This window comes from Atractosteus spatula, chromosome 9 (genome assembly GCF_055471065.1).
Source record: "Atractosteus spatula isolate fAtrSpa1 chromosome 9, fAtrSpa1.hap1, whole genome shotgun sequence".
Lineage (NCBI taxonomy): Eukaryota > Metazoa > Chordata > Actinopteri > Semionotiformes > Lepisosteidae > Atractosteus > Atractosteus spatula.
In genome coordinates, this window is record NC_142714.1 from 47352061 (window position 1) to 47370688 (window position 18628).

The window sequence follows — 18628 nt, forward strand, 5'->3', positions numbered from 1 at the left end:
CCTACTGTGCCGCAGATTAGAAATGTATATATGCGTTATATATAATGTATATATAAATCAGACCAGCAACATCTGCAGCGCTTGTACACATAATATGCGCACCCTGGGCTGATTGAATGGGGAGAAGTGAGGCTGAAAGAAGTTCTTTTATTTCACAATAGCAGCGTATTCCCTATTGATAAATGTGTTCGTGGTTGTCTTTTCTGAAACAAAAGGACACGAAACATACTTACAAATTGAAAAGCTGAAGACAATGTTACAAAACTGACTTGTTTTGTAACAGTTTTAAAGCCCCGACCAATGAGCACGGCCCGAGACAGTCACATGGTGTAGTTTATATAACACATTTTTTTTCTACAGCCCAATACCTCAATGTTGAACGATGGTTCTTGTTCCAATAAGCAAGCAGAGCGCGAGGCGAGGAGCCGAGAAAATGACAGAAATGCGACTATGGCTAAATAAACAGTTCCATCCAAATAAGGAAGAGTAGCCGACTAGCAAAGCAACGCCTTTGTACCGGACATGGGCTCAGAAAACATGGAAAGCAATGTCATGTTGGAGCTTGCTGCCGAAGCCTTCCAGGCTAGAAACTTTGAGCTGGCTGCTGAGATCTACGAATGCCAGCTACAGGATTTCAGCGACCAGGGGACCCATCAGGATCTGCTGGTCAAGCGGGCGGACGCGCTGGCGTTCGGGGGTAAGCTGGCCGAAGCGTTCGAGGTCTACCGGCAGGCCTCGGCACTCGAAAGGCTAAGACCTGCGCAGCTGGAGACCCTCACCGAATGTCTCATCGGCAGCATCCGAAGCAAGGAAGGCTTGCCCCTTCAGAGGTGCCCACAGGGGCAGAGTGCCGCCAGCTTCGGCGGGCACGATCCTTTCACCTGCAGGATATGTCTGGGATTCCTCTACGAGCCGGTTACCTTGCCTTGTGGACACTCGTTTTGCAAAAAGTGCCTGGACAGAGAGAAGAAGCCGGTGTGCTGCAGGCAGTGCAAAGACGCCTCGAAACTCGCCGACGTGCAGAGCTACCGAGTCAACGTAATTCTTAGCAACTTGTTATCCAAGTGGTTTCCGACCCAACTCCTAGCTGTGCAGCTGAGACACGAGGGGAATGTTTCGTACTCGGAGAAAAAACTGGAAGCCGCTTTAGAGAAGTACAATGAAGCAATAAAACTAGGTAACTTCTTGATACCGTCCCGCATCCGTCTCTCATACTGCTGTTTTCTTTCCTGTATTCCCTTTTTAAAACAGGGTATCGCCGAGACATTGTGTTATTTTTAGAACACAAATGACCCGTCACCCAGCTCTGGTTAACAAAGAAAAAAGGGAATTAGTAGAATAGGAAGTGTAATGCAGTGCTTAAATAAGGTCTGTTTTGACTCAATGGCTTTTGTGTTGCCGGTGACTGGTGTTGTGGACAAAATCAACCCCGGCGTTTTCTATAAATATCACAGAAGTGCCTTAAATTATCCATTTATATTCCAGTTATTGTCTATATTGATCGTGAACATCCTGAGTGTGGTACGGACGAAATACGTGACTTAACACGCGGCGCTGTTTTGTTCCGCTGTAAAACCTTTTAGCGACTTTGCTAAACAAGAAAAGCGATTTTGGTCCAATAAAATGTGAACTTCTAAAGGCTCTGAGCCTGAAAGTGACATTCCTTCGAGGTCGATAATGTGAAATTTGTCAGTACGGTCTTATATGCAACTAGAACATGGCAATACTCTAGTTCCAGAAATTGATCAAGCCAGGCAAGTACCAGCAGGCTGAGCTGGGCTAGAGCAAATTGGAAGACTGTAGTAACCTTAGCAAAGGGGCGTGGAAGTTGAATAAGAGCGGGGATGAAAATGTAGGGTAGGAGAGCAAACATTACGTAACCTGGCGCTGGCTTTTTGTTCTGTAACAGCGGCCCAGCACCCCCTGCGATCCAACGATTGTGTAACAATGAAACGTTAAAATGTGGGTCACTCTTTTATAATAAAATAACAAATCGATGTCTTTATTTCAGTCACTTTCAAAGATAAAACGCACACGGAAAAACAAAGAAATTCCAACGAATGGCCGTGTACTTACTTTATTTCGCCTGTATTTACTAATGAGTGAAAGGACTACAGTGTATTTGTCGCATGACTAAATTAAACTTATGAAACCCCTGCTGATTAGAAGAGCACATGTTCTTCTTTTATCTCATTTATGTTGTGTGTGAGTCACGGACAGACAATAAACTATGTAGGAGTCACAATGTGATCTCATTTCTCTTTTCCAAAGGGCATGGCTTAATTTCATACCGGACAAAAATATCACAGGAAATCTTTCAAGACCGGAGTCAGATCAGGTCAATGTAATTGGGCTTAACGGCAATCATCCGACCATTAAGCAGTAAAATAATATTGATTTAAAAGTACCATTTGCTTTCAAATGTTTTTTTCTGTTTCGCTGTACTTACATATTAAATTGTAAGACTTTTTGTCAGGTCTAGTGGTAGAATGAAGTTAGGTCACGCGTGTTTTTAAATTTACAGATCTAGTTGTTTTTTTTTTTAGATATAGGTCTACCAGCAGAAAAAAGATCCATAATAGTACTGAAAACGTTACACCTCCTTTGAGAGAGTTAAAGACGTAATATTTTGTATTTCTGTGAAAGCATGTGAAAGAACTGGAGTCTGTTTTCTTTCAGCTCCCAGGGACTATGTACTGTTCAGTAACCGTTCACAAATAAACTCCAGTCTAAGAAACTTTGAAGATGCACTCTGTGATGCTGAAATGGCGTGTAGAATTCAACCACTTGGGTTAAAGGTGAGATCCCATTTTAATATTAAAGAGTGTTTATCATTGGGGCATGTATTCAGATCCTCAAAACTAAAGCTGTGCCTGTATATATAATTCCCTGAAAATATGATTGACGTATTTACTGCCCAGAATGAATTGTTCTATTTTTTTGTGTATACATGTGAACAAATGCTATATGTAAAAATGTAGGCATAACCAGCTAGAAGATGCATTATTGAAAACCAGGGCTTGACAACATGGCAGAACATGACAAATTACTAAAATGTATTTTTAACAAGGAATTGTAATTCCTGTTCTAAAACCTACCCTACATTTTTGAAGTTGCCGTGGGTATTGCATTGAGGGCGTTGAGTTAACATTAACCATATCGGTAGCCATACAGCAGACGACTTCATGAATGAGAGCTGGTTGTCACAGCTTAAAGATTCCAAAATGACTCATTCAAATCCCAGCTTCAGAAATGGGGAAAATGCAGAGCTTTACATTGGCACAGGTACAGCAGATCACCTCAGCCAGGAAGCTCCATGCCACTTGACAAGCGTGGTTGTGGCATTACAGTGCCATGAGCCTGCTTCTCATCAGCAGAGACTGGGAAGCTTGTCAGAGTTGAGACAGGTGGATGGTGCAAAGGACATGTCTATCGGAGAGGGTAACCTACCTGAGGCACCCACGAATCTAAACCTGGGTCAAAAGGTCAGATTTCATCAGGACAGTGACCTGAAGCACAAGGCCAAGGACCCACTGAAGAGGTCTGGCAGTAAAAGATTGAATGTCCTGAAGTGGCCTAGTCAATATTGAATCCAATAGAAAATTCGTGGTGAGGCTTACCAATTGCAGTCCATCAGCTGTGCCCAATGAGCTTGTCAGAACTGGAGTAATTTTGCCAGGAATAATGGTCTAAATTATACCATCCTACTGTGCAAAGCTGGTATATCCCCCTACTGTGCTTCCACCAAGTACAGGAATGACTTAGTGGACTTAATACATATGCAACCGATACATTTCCCTTTATCTTTTTTTCAGTTTTGGCAGACATTCATCCTCCTTCACGTGTAATGGTGTTCTTTTTGATCTTCACAGTTTTGGCCCAGATTAATTAATTAATAAAACACATTACTTATAATGTGATAATATTGGCATTGAATGAATGCTTTTGGAAAGTACTGAATATGTATTCTGCTGAGGTATATATTTGTTGTGCTTTAGTTTATGTTGCAACAAAAAGTGCCAGGCATGGGCCAGTTAAGGAATCTGTGGACAAGAAGACTATGCAGATTAGTTGTTGGTGATATTATATGAGAAAAGTTATGCTGTAAAATAGAGTAGTTTTGTTTGAAGACCTAGGGTATAGAAAGGATATTGGAGCATAAGGGAAGGACTGGTGGAATGCAGTTTTGGGAATGTGAATTCCTCCAAGGGTTGGTATCCTGAGGACTGTTTTTAGCTCAGGCGAGAGATATGTTAACATAGTGTGAAGGGTATCCCCTATCAAGGGATAAAAGACCTAAGACTACCTAAGGTAGTCTTGCTACATGAATACCAAAATCTAAGAAAGTGTGATAAATGAACAGAGAGTTTAGTAAGTTTTCAGACTTACTTAAATTTATCTTGGTTAGAGTATATTATACTAACAGTATACAGTACTTAAACTTTGTACATAGCCTTTTATAACATTGTACAAGTTGGGTGAGCACAGCTACTGGGTATATAGATCTTTGAGTGGTTAACTGTTGCTGTGCAGAAAACCACCTCTGTATATATTTACTCACATAGTGTAAATTATGTTATTTTTGTGGTCTAGAATTGTTAAGCATTGAGATCCTTTACCAGTTTAAGTATTTGGGAGCCCAGCAGTGTGTTCTTTCAATTTAATTTTAGATTTTTTTTTCCCACAGGGACATTTAAGGAAAGCACAAGCTCTAGCTGCTCTTAGAAAAACTGAAGAAGCTTTAACCGAATACCTGTTTTGCATTGCACTAGAACCGGAAAGCAAGCTGGCGAAATCGGAAGCCCAGAAGGTAAGTGTTGAAGTCTGGAGTTCAGTCGTCATTGCTCCATGTAGCGTTAGTTTCTTTTTTGCGATTTTTCTGAAAACTTGTTTTATAAAATCAGGCTTTATAATGTGCAGTTGAGAAACCGGACACATCCTGCAGTATAAAACATATCGGTGTTTTCCTGAGTGTAGAAATACACATTTCCTGTTACAATTCAAAGCAGCAAAACCTTGCCTGCAAACGTATTCATTCATTAATTGCAGTGTATTTTGTTTAGTTGCTGAGTGACATGTTTGCTCCAGTACCTGACAAAGTCCAGGAGAGGATACCAGACTGCATGAGTCTACTGTCGGCTCGAGTCCGATTAAAGGGAAATGCACTGAGCACCTTGAACTCCAACTACAGCATCAGCACTCCAAGGCTATATAAGGTAAGAAGGAGGTGAGGATTCTCACTGCCATTATGCATGGACATCTTAATTAATGAGCTCGGGTGAGCATAAGATTAACATAGTGCAATTGGTATGCAAGACGCTTTTAATGGTTTACTTGGGATTATATTGGGATTTCAACAAATTGTGCAATAAAATTCTAACAGACTGTGATCCTAGTTTACCCTCAATAAGAAGAAGGTCATGAAAGGAAACTATGGGGCAGTGCATTTAAAATTGAAAGCAGGAGGCAGATTTTTACACAAAGAGTTGTGAGAGTCTGTAGTAAACTACCTAGCTAGGTTGTTGAAGCTGATACCTTAGATCAGGTGTTCTCAATGCTGGCAGCACCTGGAGGCCCACACACACCAGTTGGTTTTATCCCAGTTGAAGTCTGAGTTACACTGTTAAACTCTTAATTCATTTGAAGGTTCAGCCGAACTGGTTGACTGCGTTCAGCTCCTTAACGTGTTGGAGTTGACATTTTAAAAAATAAACTTCAGGAGGAAAATTAAATCCAAATCGCCTTTATTGTTGGTAAATTAACAGCTAAAAGTGACATTTACTGTAACTGTCCAAACAAAATCCAAAAGGCTCAGGGAGAAATATTTGAAGTCGAATATTTGTTAGTTCAATTCAGGCATCCATTAGGTAATAAAGCTGAGCTGGAATGAAAACCAGTGGGTGTTTGGGCCTCTAGAGCAGGATTTGAGATCTCTTCAAAGTGGCAGCGCCTGAGGAATTGGTACAAGTTGGTAAATCGATTCCATTAAGCCAATATTGAGCTGATTTGGCATGAACACCTACAGATCAATTATCTGCTTGTTGTTTGTAGGCTTTCTTATACTGTTAGAAATAAAGGAGAAGCAATGAAAAGAAGATTCAAGTCCTTACTATCTCTCCTAATGATGGCTATTCTTTCTACCAGGACTCTGTGAAGAGAAGTGCCACCTTAAATTTGCCAGAGAAATCAAAACCACCTCCGTCCATCAGTTCTAAAAAATCCGGCATTGTAAACAGCTTTAGGTGTCCCTGCTCTGAAAATAGGGAAAAAGATGATGAGAGCTTTTGCGAAGTCTGTCATCCCCCTGTTGTGGACAGGAGCTTCCTTCTCAAACGGAAATACAGTTCAGAAGATGAAGATAAAGTTGAAAGCAACGAAGGTTCCTGTAAACACTTAAAATTAGGTAAGCTTGCTTACTCACTCCTTTACTATGCACCAGTTTTACCAGTTGTAGAAATGTAATGTCTTATGATGTGAATGTACCCAACCACTATGGACAGATAATAAGGCCTGCTAGACAATTTGAGATGTAATATTTGTTTTATTCCTTAAGCATACTACAGATTATAATTGTTCCTTTTATTGTTGGTAAATTAATTTGGACAGTTAAGGCTAAGCATTCAAGATACTGTATTTTTTTTTCCTGTTCTGCTCTGGAGAATATTTTACATGGATGCTGTGCTGTACTAATGACTCTTTAATACTGACTCTGATGCTAAATAAAACACTGTAACACACAAGGCTATTCCAACATTGTTACATGAAACATAAAATGTTTCTTTCCCTTCTCAGAAACAACACTAAAAGAAAAGGCAGCCTCCTGGTACTCTGTGGTCCGTGACCTCATCGATGCTGCAGATCTGGAATGCTCCCTGTGTATGAGGTATCCACTAATTCCTAGAGATCTTGGTTCCTGTTGAATTGCTTAACAGTCACACAAACAGTACAGTCTTCCCAAAAGACTTTCTTTCTTTATGACAACAGCTGAGTGTCTGAAACAATGTGGATTATAAGTGGCTGTATGGCCTCACTTACATATTGTCACTTTGAATTCATTGGTCCTGCATCTCAGTAAAATGTACTTTAAAGCCACACTTGACCTGCTATATGTAAAGAAGTACAGTATGAGTGGGGAGCTGTGCCAGTGTGTGAGCTCCAAAACAAGTAAATCTTCATACCGTGCAAAAAAGACCTGTTGTTTTTTTTCCAATTAGTGCAATTTCATTCAATGATAAACAGAATTGTGATTGGTTCTAAAATGGGCTTTTATTCAGAGCAGGTCTTAGATTAGAAACTGCTGGAGCTTTGATGTGAAATGAATTGATATTGTGGGCATAGCTGTTATATGAATAAAATAATTTTCTGTCAGGATGTTGCGTAGTGGATTAGGTAGAGTATTGATCCTAGTGCTATATTTCTTGATAAAATACATGTGTCTAATTTAAAAACTTCACAGGTATAATTTATCAAGTAACATTTAAAATAATTTGACATTATATTGTAGCTACGATTTAGAATTTCAATGTTTATTGACTGATTAGCTGAGCCTCACACCACTTAAGTGCTAATGCAAGTGTAATGATATACAGTAGGGGCAAAATCAGAAGAGAGAGAGAGTTTTTTTTCGTACGAATTGCAAAAACACCTGTAAAAGCTTCTCTGTTGTGAGTCTTTGGAACAAAAGCCCTTAACCTTATTGTGGCCGATGAAGCTTGAAGAGGTGCAAGGAACAGTAAACTACTAGCACCGCAAAAACCAAGATTGGCTGAATGGCCTCTTCTTGTTGCTATTCATTCTTATGTCCTTATTTAATACCATTCCTAGCAGGTAGGCTTTGTACTAAATTATACACTATTGAAGGATCAATAGCAAAGTATGAAAAAAGGAATGTAGCAAGGCTTATATTGCTGAGGTCTAGTCCATCTAGATCTGTTAGGCTCATGCCTGTCACTTGACTGGCATAGCATCTGACCCCCATCCTTTGCCCCGCGGGTGGTGAGCCCACACGATGGCTCCATGCCACCATTTTGGGCTGAGCCAGGTTGTACCAGGCACAACCCACTAGGAGGAGACCCCAGGGCAGACCCAGGACACACTGGAGAGACTGTCTCTCAGCTGGCGTGGGAGCTCTGTTGCTGGGGAAGAGGGTAGTCAGATCTTCTCTGCTCAGCTCAGTTACCATTGCAACCCACCAGGAGTAAGCGATTAGAAAATGGTGGTGATGTAGCAGTGATTGAGGATGTCACTAAAGATAATTCTTTGATGGCCTTTCAAAGGCCATTGTGTTGAGATGGCATCATAGTCATACTTAAGACAATAATAATAACAGGTACTGAACCACAACAGGTGCTTTCTCTGTCAAGTAAAAAGTCACCACTGCGTTGTGTTGCACGATATTGTTTTTGTGTCTTCTTAATATGTTCCAGACTTTTCTATGAACCTGTTACAACTCCGTGTGGCCACACGTTTTGTCTGAAATGCCTAGAGAGATGCCTGGATCACAACGCCAAGTGTCCACTATGCAAGGAGGGTCTCTCAGAGGTATGTGAACACAGTTGCTTGTCTTAAGTGTCTGGTGTTATTTGAAAGGTCCTTGTCAGTCCGTTGCGTGGTCATATATTAAAACACAGTCACAGACTTTCAATGTTCAAGGACATCCACCATATGCATTTTTGTCTGACATGTTTTTCCCTGCTCTTCCAGTACCTGGCTCAGAGGCAATACAGCAAAACCACTCTAATGGAGGACCTCATAGCTACCTATTTGCCAGAGGAGCTTGTGGAAAGAAGGAAGGTTTACGAAGAGGAAATGGCAGAGCTATCCAAGTAAGTGTTGGAGGTCTCATCTCGCCCCTCTCAGATGCGATATCTGATGAGATCAGAACTGCCCCTGCCCAGTCTTTGACCGTGTTCTGGCACCACCTCAAGATTAGTCTTGATCTGACAGCACCTGAGATCACGCTTCCCATCCAGTGCTTCGCTTCAGTTATCCATTAAGTTTTTTGACTGCAGCACCCAGGGTCGGGGTATCCTCAAGGATATCAGCAAATGTATACAAAATAGTGTACAGTGAGCTTAGCAATAGCAAATGACCTGGTAGACCACAGAAGACCACAGTAATGGATGTCGGAAGAATACTTTAATTCATGAAGAAAATCCCCTTTTTGACTGTTGAACAGATCAAGAACACTCTCCAGAATGTAGGCATAGATGTGTCAAAGACTACCTTAAAAAGGAGAATACACCAGCATAACCTCAGAGGGTTCACCACAAGACGCAAACTACTGGTAAACCTCAAGAACAGAAAGGCCAGGTTACAGTTTGCTGGAAAGTACATAAAAAAGCCTGTCGAGTTCTGGGACAAAGTCTTATGGACGGATTAATCTGTACCAGAGTGATGGAAAGAGAAAAGTGTGGAGAAAAGAAGGAACTGCTCATGATCCAAAGCATACCACCTCATCGGTGAAACATGGTGGAGGTAGTGTCATGGCTTGGGCATGTATGGCTGCCAGTGGAACTGGCTCACTTGTCTTTATTGATGATGTAACTGCCAACAACAGAAGCAGGATGAATTCTGGAGTGTACAGAAGCATCTTATCTGCTCAGATCCAACCAAATGCCTTAAAGCACATTGAATGGTGGTTCACCTTCAGCAGGACAATGACCCCAACATACTGCTAAAGCAACTGTGGAGTTTTTCAGGGCCAAAATGTGGAATGTTCTTGACTGGCCAAGTCAATCACCTGACCTGAATCCCATTGAGCATGCATTTCACTTACTGAAGACAAGACTGAAGGCCAAAAGCCCCTGTAACAAGCAGGAACTTTACATGGGTGCATTACAGGTCTGGCAGAGCATCACCAGGAAGGATACCAAGCATCTGGTGATGTCTATGGGTCGCAGACTTAATGCAGTCATTGATCGCAAAGGATTTGCAACCAAGTACTAAAGATGAAGTGCTTTTGGTCCCCTGAAATGGGGGGACTATGTATAAAAAGGACTGGGATTTCTATAGGGTTCACCCAATATAGTTGTAAATAACCTTGAATTAAAGCTGACATTCTGCACTTTAACCTCATAGCCATTGTTTCATTTAAAATTCCAATGTGCTGGAGTACAGAGCCAAAACAACAAAATTTATGTCACTGTCCAAATACTTACGGACTGCACTGAAATTAGACCAAAATGAGACGGCTACCATAATGATGTAGTTTCTGCGTTGTGTCAGAGATATTTTGTTGTTTTTGTGGATCCGGGTTGCTTCACTGCTGAATGTGTTCTCTTTGCAGTTTGAATAAGAACGTGCCTATATTTGTGTGCACCATGGCCTTCCCCACCGTACCTTGTCCTCTGCACATCTTCGAGCCCTGTTACCGGCTGATGATCCGTCGATGCATGGAGACTGGCACAAAGCAGTTTGGAATGTGCATTAGTGACTCGCTCAAAGGGTAGGAAATACTAAATACTGACTGAATGACAGATTTATGAAAATAAAAGCGTTTCAAACATGCAACAAGAATGCGTTACTGTGCTTAACTTTTATGAGAGCCATTTTAAGATTTAATCTGCAATTGCAGATATCACAGATATAATTTGTGATATCAAGTAATTTGATTTTGATATCCCTAAAAGTATCCTTGATATCAGTAATTACAATATTAAAAGTGGATTTTCTTTACTGAAAAATGACCCATTCATTTAAAACAGTTTTTAGTAAGATCTCAAAAAACAGATTGATACCAGTTGATTCTGGGGAAAAAAAAGAGATTTAGAATTAAGTTTTTGATAATAAGTGTGAATACTTCCTGGTTCAGTTAGTAACTATTGTACTAGGAGATTTGTTTTCACTTTACTTAAAGAGACCAAGTAGCCATGTCTAGAAAATATATAAACACTTTGTCCTATGCCAAAACTGCAGTATCTAACAAATTCTTCATAATACACGGCTATAGCAAATACAATAATGAGGGCATGGTGTTTTGATTTATGCAACAATAAGTACAAATTAAAATACAATGGGGAGATTGATTTTACCTTATATGACTGGAAGACAGTAAACTTTGTTGTTGTTTTTTCCAGATACTTTTTGTTCTTTTCCTCCAGGACCATTATCACTCATCTATAAAAAAAAAAAATCCTAGATTGGGCAAATGTGATTTCCAATACTAGTGAACAATTAGAATACTTATTCTTTATATACTAAACCTTCTATTCTGTATTATGGCAGTGAGAGGATTAATTTTAATGTAATCTAGTATTGTTAAAAGTATGATCATATCATTCCAGGTTTGCAGATTATGGCTGCATTCTGGAAATCAGGAACGTGGAGTTTTTCCCTGATGGCCGCTCTGTTGTTGATACCATTGGAAAGAGGAGGTTTAAAGTAATCCAGCATGGCCAGAGAGATGGCTACAACACCGCAGATATAGAGTACTTGGAAGACAAGAAGGTATGGCAGTAGCTTTTGCAAATCATTTTTGTAAGCGTTGTTTGATATCCCAACTCTAAGGTGCCAGGTTTGACTCTGCACTGAGGCACCTTCTGCAAGGAGTTTGCATGGTCCTCTATGACCACATGTGTTTTCTGTGCAACCCCCAGTTTCTTCCCGTCTATCAAAGACATGCTGGCTGGGTCTCTATATTGTCCCCGTGTGCTTGTGTGTGCACCTTGCCCTGGACTGGAATCTGATGCTGGGGGTTGTCTCAGCTTGTGCCTGCTGATTCTAGAATAGGCATTCGACTGCAGTGCCCCTTAGCAGGAATAAGGAGCCAACATGGAACATTGTAGATAAATGAGTCAGCATAAACATTTTTTGGGAAATTCATGGAACCATTTTGCAGATCAAAGAGTTTGTGTGTGGTTAAGATTAAAATGCTACTTGTGGATCATCATCCCCTCAATTTATTTTTATTAATGGTATTATTACAGTTTTAACTATTGTGCTTTCCATGATAGGTTGAAGGAGAAGAAGAGACCGAGTTGCTAGCACTCCATGATGCTGTGTACGATCAAGCCTTAACCTGGATTAATTCTATCAGACCGGAACAGAAAGAACGGATTATTGGGCATTTTGGGCCTATGCCTGAAAAAGACCCAGAGCCACAGGTTAGGAGCACATTCATTCACATCTGCTGTGTTGCTATAAAGAAGACAATATAATCATAGAAGTTTAAGGGTTTAGGGGTTTTAAACACCATTCCTGGAGAGCCTGGTACCCTTTTCTACATAGTGGGTTAATGAAAATAACTATTTTCATTAGATGCATAATTGTGATACTTCTGACCATGAAGTGAAGGTGATTTTCTAGGTAACTGTACCTTTAATAAAGTGAATGTCTTATGTGATCAACTGTAAAAGCCCTTAAAGGAAAATTCTAACTCTGTCTAATTTAAAAAATAGTTTGAGTACTTGGAACAAAAGAAGTTTTAGAAGTTTTAAAACAAAAACCAGGGGACACAAGACCCTCCAGGAACTGGGTTTGAGACGCCCTGCTCCGAATACAGCAGAAAGGCACTGCCGCTTGAGCTGTTGGTCATCCGTGGTGATGTAGAAAACTTTCTGGATCCTACATTTAGATGTAAAATACTTACGAACAGGCTGCTTGTTAACACAGGGCGGGTGGAGATGTTGCATTCAATAGACACGAGGTGGCGAAGGGTGGAGATCTTCTGGGAGGTGCAGGCCCAAAGCTGCAGCTTCTACAGGCTGCAGATAGTGCCATATGTTACAAGGAATGTAAAAGGACTCTGCACTTTTTGGTGATTTTGTTTGTATGCTTCTTGATATTGCTGGGAGTGTAGTCCTCACTTAGAAGAATAGAGTAGAAAAATCAGGTCACACTTCACACACTTTCAGGATTAATGAAGCAAGTATAATCCCAAAACGATCAGAAGAAGGGAAAGTGAATTGAAATTGAGGTAATATTGGGTTAAAATGGCTAAATCATCTTTCAGTTGAGGGCTTTGTTTATCGACCTCTAAACTAACCTGTGAGCTTGCTGTCTTGATCCACTTCTGGTATTAACACGAGCTTCCTGTCTTTGTTTATTCGCATCTGAATTAACCTGCCTTTATCCACTTCAGTATTTGTGAATGATGTCTTTATCCACATCATTATTAACCTGAGAGCTTGCCATCTTTATCCACATCGGTACTAGTCCTAGAACATTTCCTCTTTAACCAAAACTATAGTAACTCCAAGTATGCTCATCATCCCCACCTGTATTAACCCCAGAGTGTGCTCTTTATCCACATCTAGTAACCTGAGAGCTTGTTGTCTTTATCCACATCTCTATTAACCACAGTCAATGCTTTCTATCCACGTCCATATTAACCAGAGAGCTTGCCATCCGCTTGACGTTGTAGGACTTATCTCGCATGTCCATCTTTCTCAGGTCAGTCCCAATGGCCCCCCGTGGTGCTGGTGGTTACTTGCGGTGCTGCCTCTGGAAGAGCGAGCTCAGCTGCCATTCCTGGCTCTGACGTCTCTGAAGGACCGGCTGACAGGCATCCGCAGAGTGCTCATGTTCATGTCCCGCAACCGGCCGCGGTGACCTGGCCACCCTCTAGTTTGTATTTGCCTGTTTGTTTGTTTTTTAAGACCAAAATTTGTATAGCCTTTTTGTATTAAAGAACATTGTAATTAAAACAACAAATGATAAATCATTAACTTCTCTTCAGTTTGTTTTCCCTTGGATACCATTCTGATCACCGCGACTGTGCTTCTCAGCAAAGTGTTCCAATACAAAACCAGTGGCCATCATGCTTGTATTGCATTTATTTTTATAACCATTCTGTGTTTCAGTTTTGTGTATTCAGTGTTTGGATGCAGGACTACATCTGTGTAATCCAGTTCATTTGAAGAGGTTTGTTGTTCAAACCCTGTTGCTCTGTTCTCATTCATGATCATCTGCATCATCGCTCTGATTGTAGCCACTATACGTCTTCTGTGTTACGTTTTTAATTGTGCTGTAAACCCTGCACTGATGAGAAACAGATGGAGAAAGGGATTTGAAAGGGACAAATAGTGCTGTATTGAAAATAATGATAAATTGGTGTAGCGTCTAACATTGATGGGAGTGAAGTGAACTAAAGCCTTATACAGTATAAACTTATATTGAAACAAAATTCTGACCATGACAATGAATTATAATTGTACTAATAAAAGATGGACAGGAAAAACTACTACAGCAGTATTGCCTTCATCTCGATCTGTTTCTATAGCGAAGGTTTCCCTTTTCCTATTTAAGGTTTGATGTTATTAGCATGACCTTTAAAGGATTTCATATGAATGCTAACACTGGAGTTTCTTTTAGCCACTTACTTTCTGTGTCTAAGAAGAGGTTTGCAGGGCTGTTGCATTGTTAGAGAAGAAGGTGCTGCATGTTTCATTTGCAACTTTCGGCCTCGTCACTTATTATACCTCTGCTTGAGCAGTGTCTAATTCCCAAAGCTGCCAGACACTGTTACTTCTATGTTAAAGACTACCCTTCAAATGAATTGGGACAACAAAGTGAAAACTGATATTTTTTGCTTTACAGTGAAGCAATTTGTATTTGAGACTGAAAGATGAATGTGATTGACAAGTACGTTGTTCCAATATTGTCCTTGTATGATCAAATGTAAGTATGGAATTCCTTGTCATTCACATTAATGCCATAATATAAAGTGCCTAACTGGACAGCAGAAATAAAGTTTGACTTGGCTGTCCAAATCCTTTTGAAGAGCACTTTAAAAACATTTGTATTTAGGGAACTGAAGTGGGTTTAATTCTACAAAAAAAGAGGTTGGCCCTGCTGCAGTCACAGAGATGAGTTCACGTACAGAACCTACTGAAAACCCATACATGTTTAAAACAAATCATTTTTGATTTACTGAAATGTTATGAAAGCCACCCTGCGTGCTTGTGGTGTGCCTGTTGTCATCTGTTGTCAATGCCAATAGCTGTGATCCACTATGGCACTGACCCCGCACAATGTTACTAAACAGCTGTTTCACTACTTTGTATGGAAGCAATATATTTTGTGTGTATTGGTTGTACCAATACTTTCTCTTTTCCCTTTTTGTGTATTGGGGAGGAATAGTTCTCAGTTGATTGACTTTTTTCCCCATACTTTGCATATCAAGTAAAAGACCAGAAACACAGTATTGAAATTCTCACATCTCCTACACTTTAAAATTTAGAATTGCAGAATAAAAGGCTTTTATGATTCATAATCGAAAGTTCTGTTTCCATGGCTAATCTGGTATTGTTGGCTTGTTACTTATGTAAACTGAGAATAAGAAGTGTCTTTGTTCTTGGCTTTAGCTTTTGATCAAGAAAAAATGTTCCAACTGAGGAGGGCAGAAAGTTCATTTTATTTTATGGAGAGAAACAACTAAATTGATTGTATGAGTGTGTATAAATGCTCCCCAACACCAGAAGCTATGTTATGAAATCTAGGGGATGTACTATTATTTTTTTACATAAGGGAAACAGCAGAGAAGAAAAAAACAATATTCTTGTAATACTAAAGGCTGTATGAAAATCGGCTAAATTCTTAAAGGCCAAGTTGGATTTTTAGTCTGGTTAAATAACCGTGTACAGGTGTGCACATTGTAAACGGCAAATACAGTTCCTCTGAACCTGACTACAGTCTCCTGGAAATCATGCATTATAGATGTTGACAGCACATAAAAAGTCTGATGGCTGGAGAGTTTGTGTTGTTATTTTAAGGGTCTGTTTGTCTTTTCCCAGTGCACTTTTACCTGTTGGGAAGTTAAATGGAATGATCTTGAGGAAACTTGCAGCGCCATGTTTCTATTTTATTTGGATGAAATGAAAGAGTTCTTGCACTGAGTGACAAGTGACTAACCCTATCATTTACTACTGTCATAAAAACTTGTTATGGTGTGATTAACAGAGCAGTACGGTTTTGATCTTCAGCTACAGAATTTGCTCTTGCTTTCTGTTAGGATCATTTAAGAACTCAGAAATGCACAATTTCTTTAGCTGTCAACGTGAAGTAGCTGTCATGCTGAATGTAGTAGAGGGTGTACTTTTTAAGGCTTTTAGAGTTTCACTGTAAGAATTCCTGATTAGATTGCTTAACCTTTTTTAAACGCATTCATTCAGAATGCTTTTTTGCAGTTTGCATTTTGTGCCTTAGCTGAATTTGTTCTATGAAATCAGAACCATGCAATAAAATGATCAGAACTCTGCACACCTTGTTTTAAAATGCCAGAGTTCACAAGAAAGTAGCATATCTTCATGCTTTTGTGATGGCTTTTTTGATCTTCAAACTAAATAATACCAGGTTGACTTATGTATTCTATTTTCTGAAAATGTAAGTCATTATATATTGTACAATGTTGGTAAAAATCATTATTAATGAGAGATTTAAACTAGTTATATAAATATATATATAATAAAATATATATCTTATATATAACTGAATCTATTATGCTTATTTTGACCCTTTCAGCTTTATCCTTTGTATAGGAAGGATAAGAGGCAGTCTCATGATGAGATTTTAATTCCGTGTGTGCTTGTATTTACCATAGTACATTTTATTTGCCACAATAAATATAAATAACAAAACATCAATTTGAAATTATGGTTAACTGAGTCCTACGTAGATAGTAACAAAAAAACTCCTATCTGAAGGGAAAAAAATGTTCCATTTTTTATTTAGCAAAGAGATTTTTTCAGATCTTCAGGTTTCTTTTATCAAAAGACTTCAATAAGAACAAATTTGCATGGCATTAAACACTTCAGTACTCCAGTTCTCTACATGGTGTCAAACAGAAAGCTTTGAGTTCCAAGTTTGCCATGATGCTTTTTAAACAGTTTTAATTACAGAACACCTAAAGTATGTTTAAAAAACCCAAGGGACACATGCTGTTGGCTATCATTAGTAGCCATAACCAACTGGGAAATGTAGTTCATGACATCCTTATGGAACTACACAATCCCACATACAAAAGCTACAGAAGGTAGAGACTGCCCCCAGACCCTTGGTCCACAGCTTCTTAGTCCTCACAGATAGTCACATTATTTATACATATTCACTTCAGGTTGCTAACCTTTTCTCTAATATGAAAGGGTCTGTGTGAAAAAGTTTAAATTGGGCTTATATGGACAGATAATTTGACTCCTTACAAAAAGCTGAATGACTGGATTTGAGATGTGTCAGGAAAGTTCTATGTACAGTACTTGTGATTTACAATCTGAACAGGAGCATTACCTGGGTAAGCTTTCCTATCCATGCTGACAGCTGGGGTACAAAAGCCATCTGTTTCCAATTTGCCTTTTCCAGAGGTGGTTTTCTTTAATTTTTTCTTTTTCTTTTTCCTTCTCTCACCCAAAAAATATTCGTAACAGGTCTCAATATTTAAGATTGCTCCCCATCTTGGCTCCCCACCAAAATCCAGTTTTAGTATAAATGACATACGAGTATGTCAAACAAGCACACTCTATTCATCTAACGACATATTTAATTTGTTCACTTCTTAAATCTATTCTTCTCTTTCATTAATTATAGTGATGTTGTACAGTAACTGCAGTACAGCAGTTAAAGTTGGAATTCCATAAGAACATATTTAACAAGCAATTTATCAATATATTGATTCCCGATTTAAGTCAATTCAGTACTTTTTTCTAAGTTCAACTACCTCTATAACATGCATTTAGTTCTTCCATTCATGAAGCTTATGTAAAAATTGAATTGAATGGGTTTACTTGTATTTATACAGTAATTAGCACTGAAAACTGTTTTGGTTGTTGTGCTGCATTTGTGAAATTGCCTCTGTGTATCTATGTTTACAGAACTGAATGTACTGTATGTAGTAGATATTTTAGTAGTTTGGATCTTTGTTACAGTAGCAGTTTATGATATGTTATACTGTTTACATATACTTCTAAGTAAAAGTGATGTTCTTAGATTTTGGTGTTGATTTGTTTTTTGCATTAGTGGAAATTGGTGTGATTAGTTTTGGTGTACTTTCAGATAAGCAAGAAACTGTACAGGTATTACAAAATGCTAACAGGTACAAATGAGATTAAAAAAGTGTAATCATCAAACTTATTCTGTGCACTACAGAAGATCTCATGGGTTACTTAATACAGGTATGTAGAAAGAAACAGAAGTTGATTCCAGTGTTTAATTTCCAGGAATAAACAAAACTGACATTCTAGGTATTTTAACTCAAGAATGTGACTATGTGGAAGACCAAGGTTCAATTATAGTAAATTTAGTCTATACCACATTTAGAAACTTATCCACAAATTCATTTTTACCCTTTTTACCTCCTAGTTTAAAGATAACACAATAAAGATGTAGACAAAATGTCTTACTGCACTTTCAAGAAGATTAAGATTAATTCCTTATGGGAAGTTTAAAAATTAAATTTGGATTTTGTAACATTACTAGTCTCTTTTCCCCTTTTCTCTCTATTAGTAGCGTATGAAAATGAATTGAAAATGGCTTCCTCTCTGCCTTACAAGGTGATAAGTCAGATGTGAAATACTGCATATGTAAGTAAAACCATCAGCCGGTAGGCTTGGCAAATGTGAAAAAATAATCTTGGTTAAAATATCAGTATATGAGCCCAGGCAACATCTGACAAAGCCATTCAGAATTTCCTCTGTTA

The 18628-nt window shown here is 39.0% G+C and overlaps 1 protein-coding gene across 1 annotated transcript; it reads left to right on the forward strand.

Annotated features, from left to right (window-relative positions):
- Nucleotides 1–345: 345 nt before the first annotated feature.
- LOC148828674 (LON peptidase N-terminal domain and RING finger protein 3-like) lies at nt 346–17915 on the forward strand. Its single transcript, XM_088925563.1, has 12 exons — nt 346–1177; nt 2680–2798; nt 4688–4810; nt 5064–5216; nt 6145–6403; nt 6793–6883; nt 8427–8541; nt 8704–8825; nt 10289–10447; nt 11286–11448; nt 11955–12104; nt 13393–17915. The coding sequence occupies exons 1-12, from the start codon at nt 523–525 to the stop codon at nt 13549–13551; spliced, it is 2268 nt and encodes a 755-aa protein (XP_088781689.1). The 5' UTR covers nt 346–522; the 3' UTR covers nt 13552–17915.
- The last annotated feature ends 713 nt before the right edge of the window (nt 17916–18628 follow it).

Bases quoted from the DNA above. Each gene is read 5' to 3' on its own strand.
- LOC148828674 (XM_088925563.1), top strand. From the start codon at position 523: ATGGGCTCAGAAAACATGGAAAGCAATGTCATGTTGGAGCTTGCTGCC. The intron at 4,811-5,063 runs GTAAGTGTTGAA...TATTTTGTTTAG, and splicing joins CGAAATCGGAAGCCCAGAAG to TTGCTGAGTGACATGTTTGC. The intron at 5,217-6,144 runs GTAAGAAGGAGG...TCTTTCTACCAG, and splicing joins GCACTCCAAGGCTATATAAG to GACTCTGTGAAGAGAAGTGC.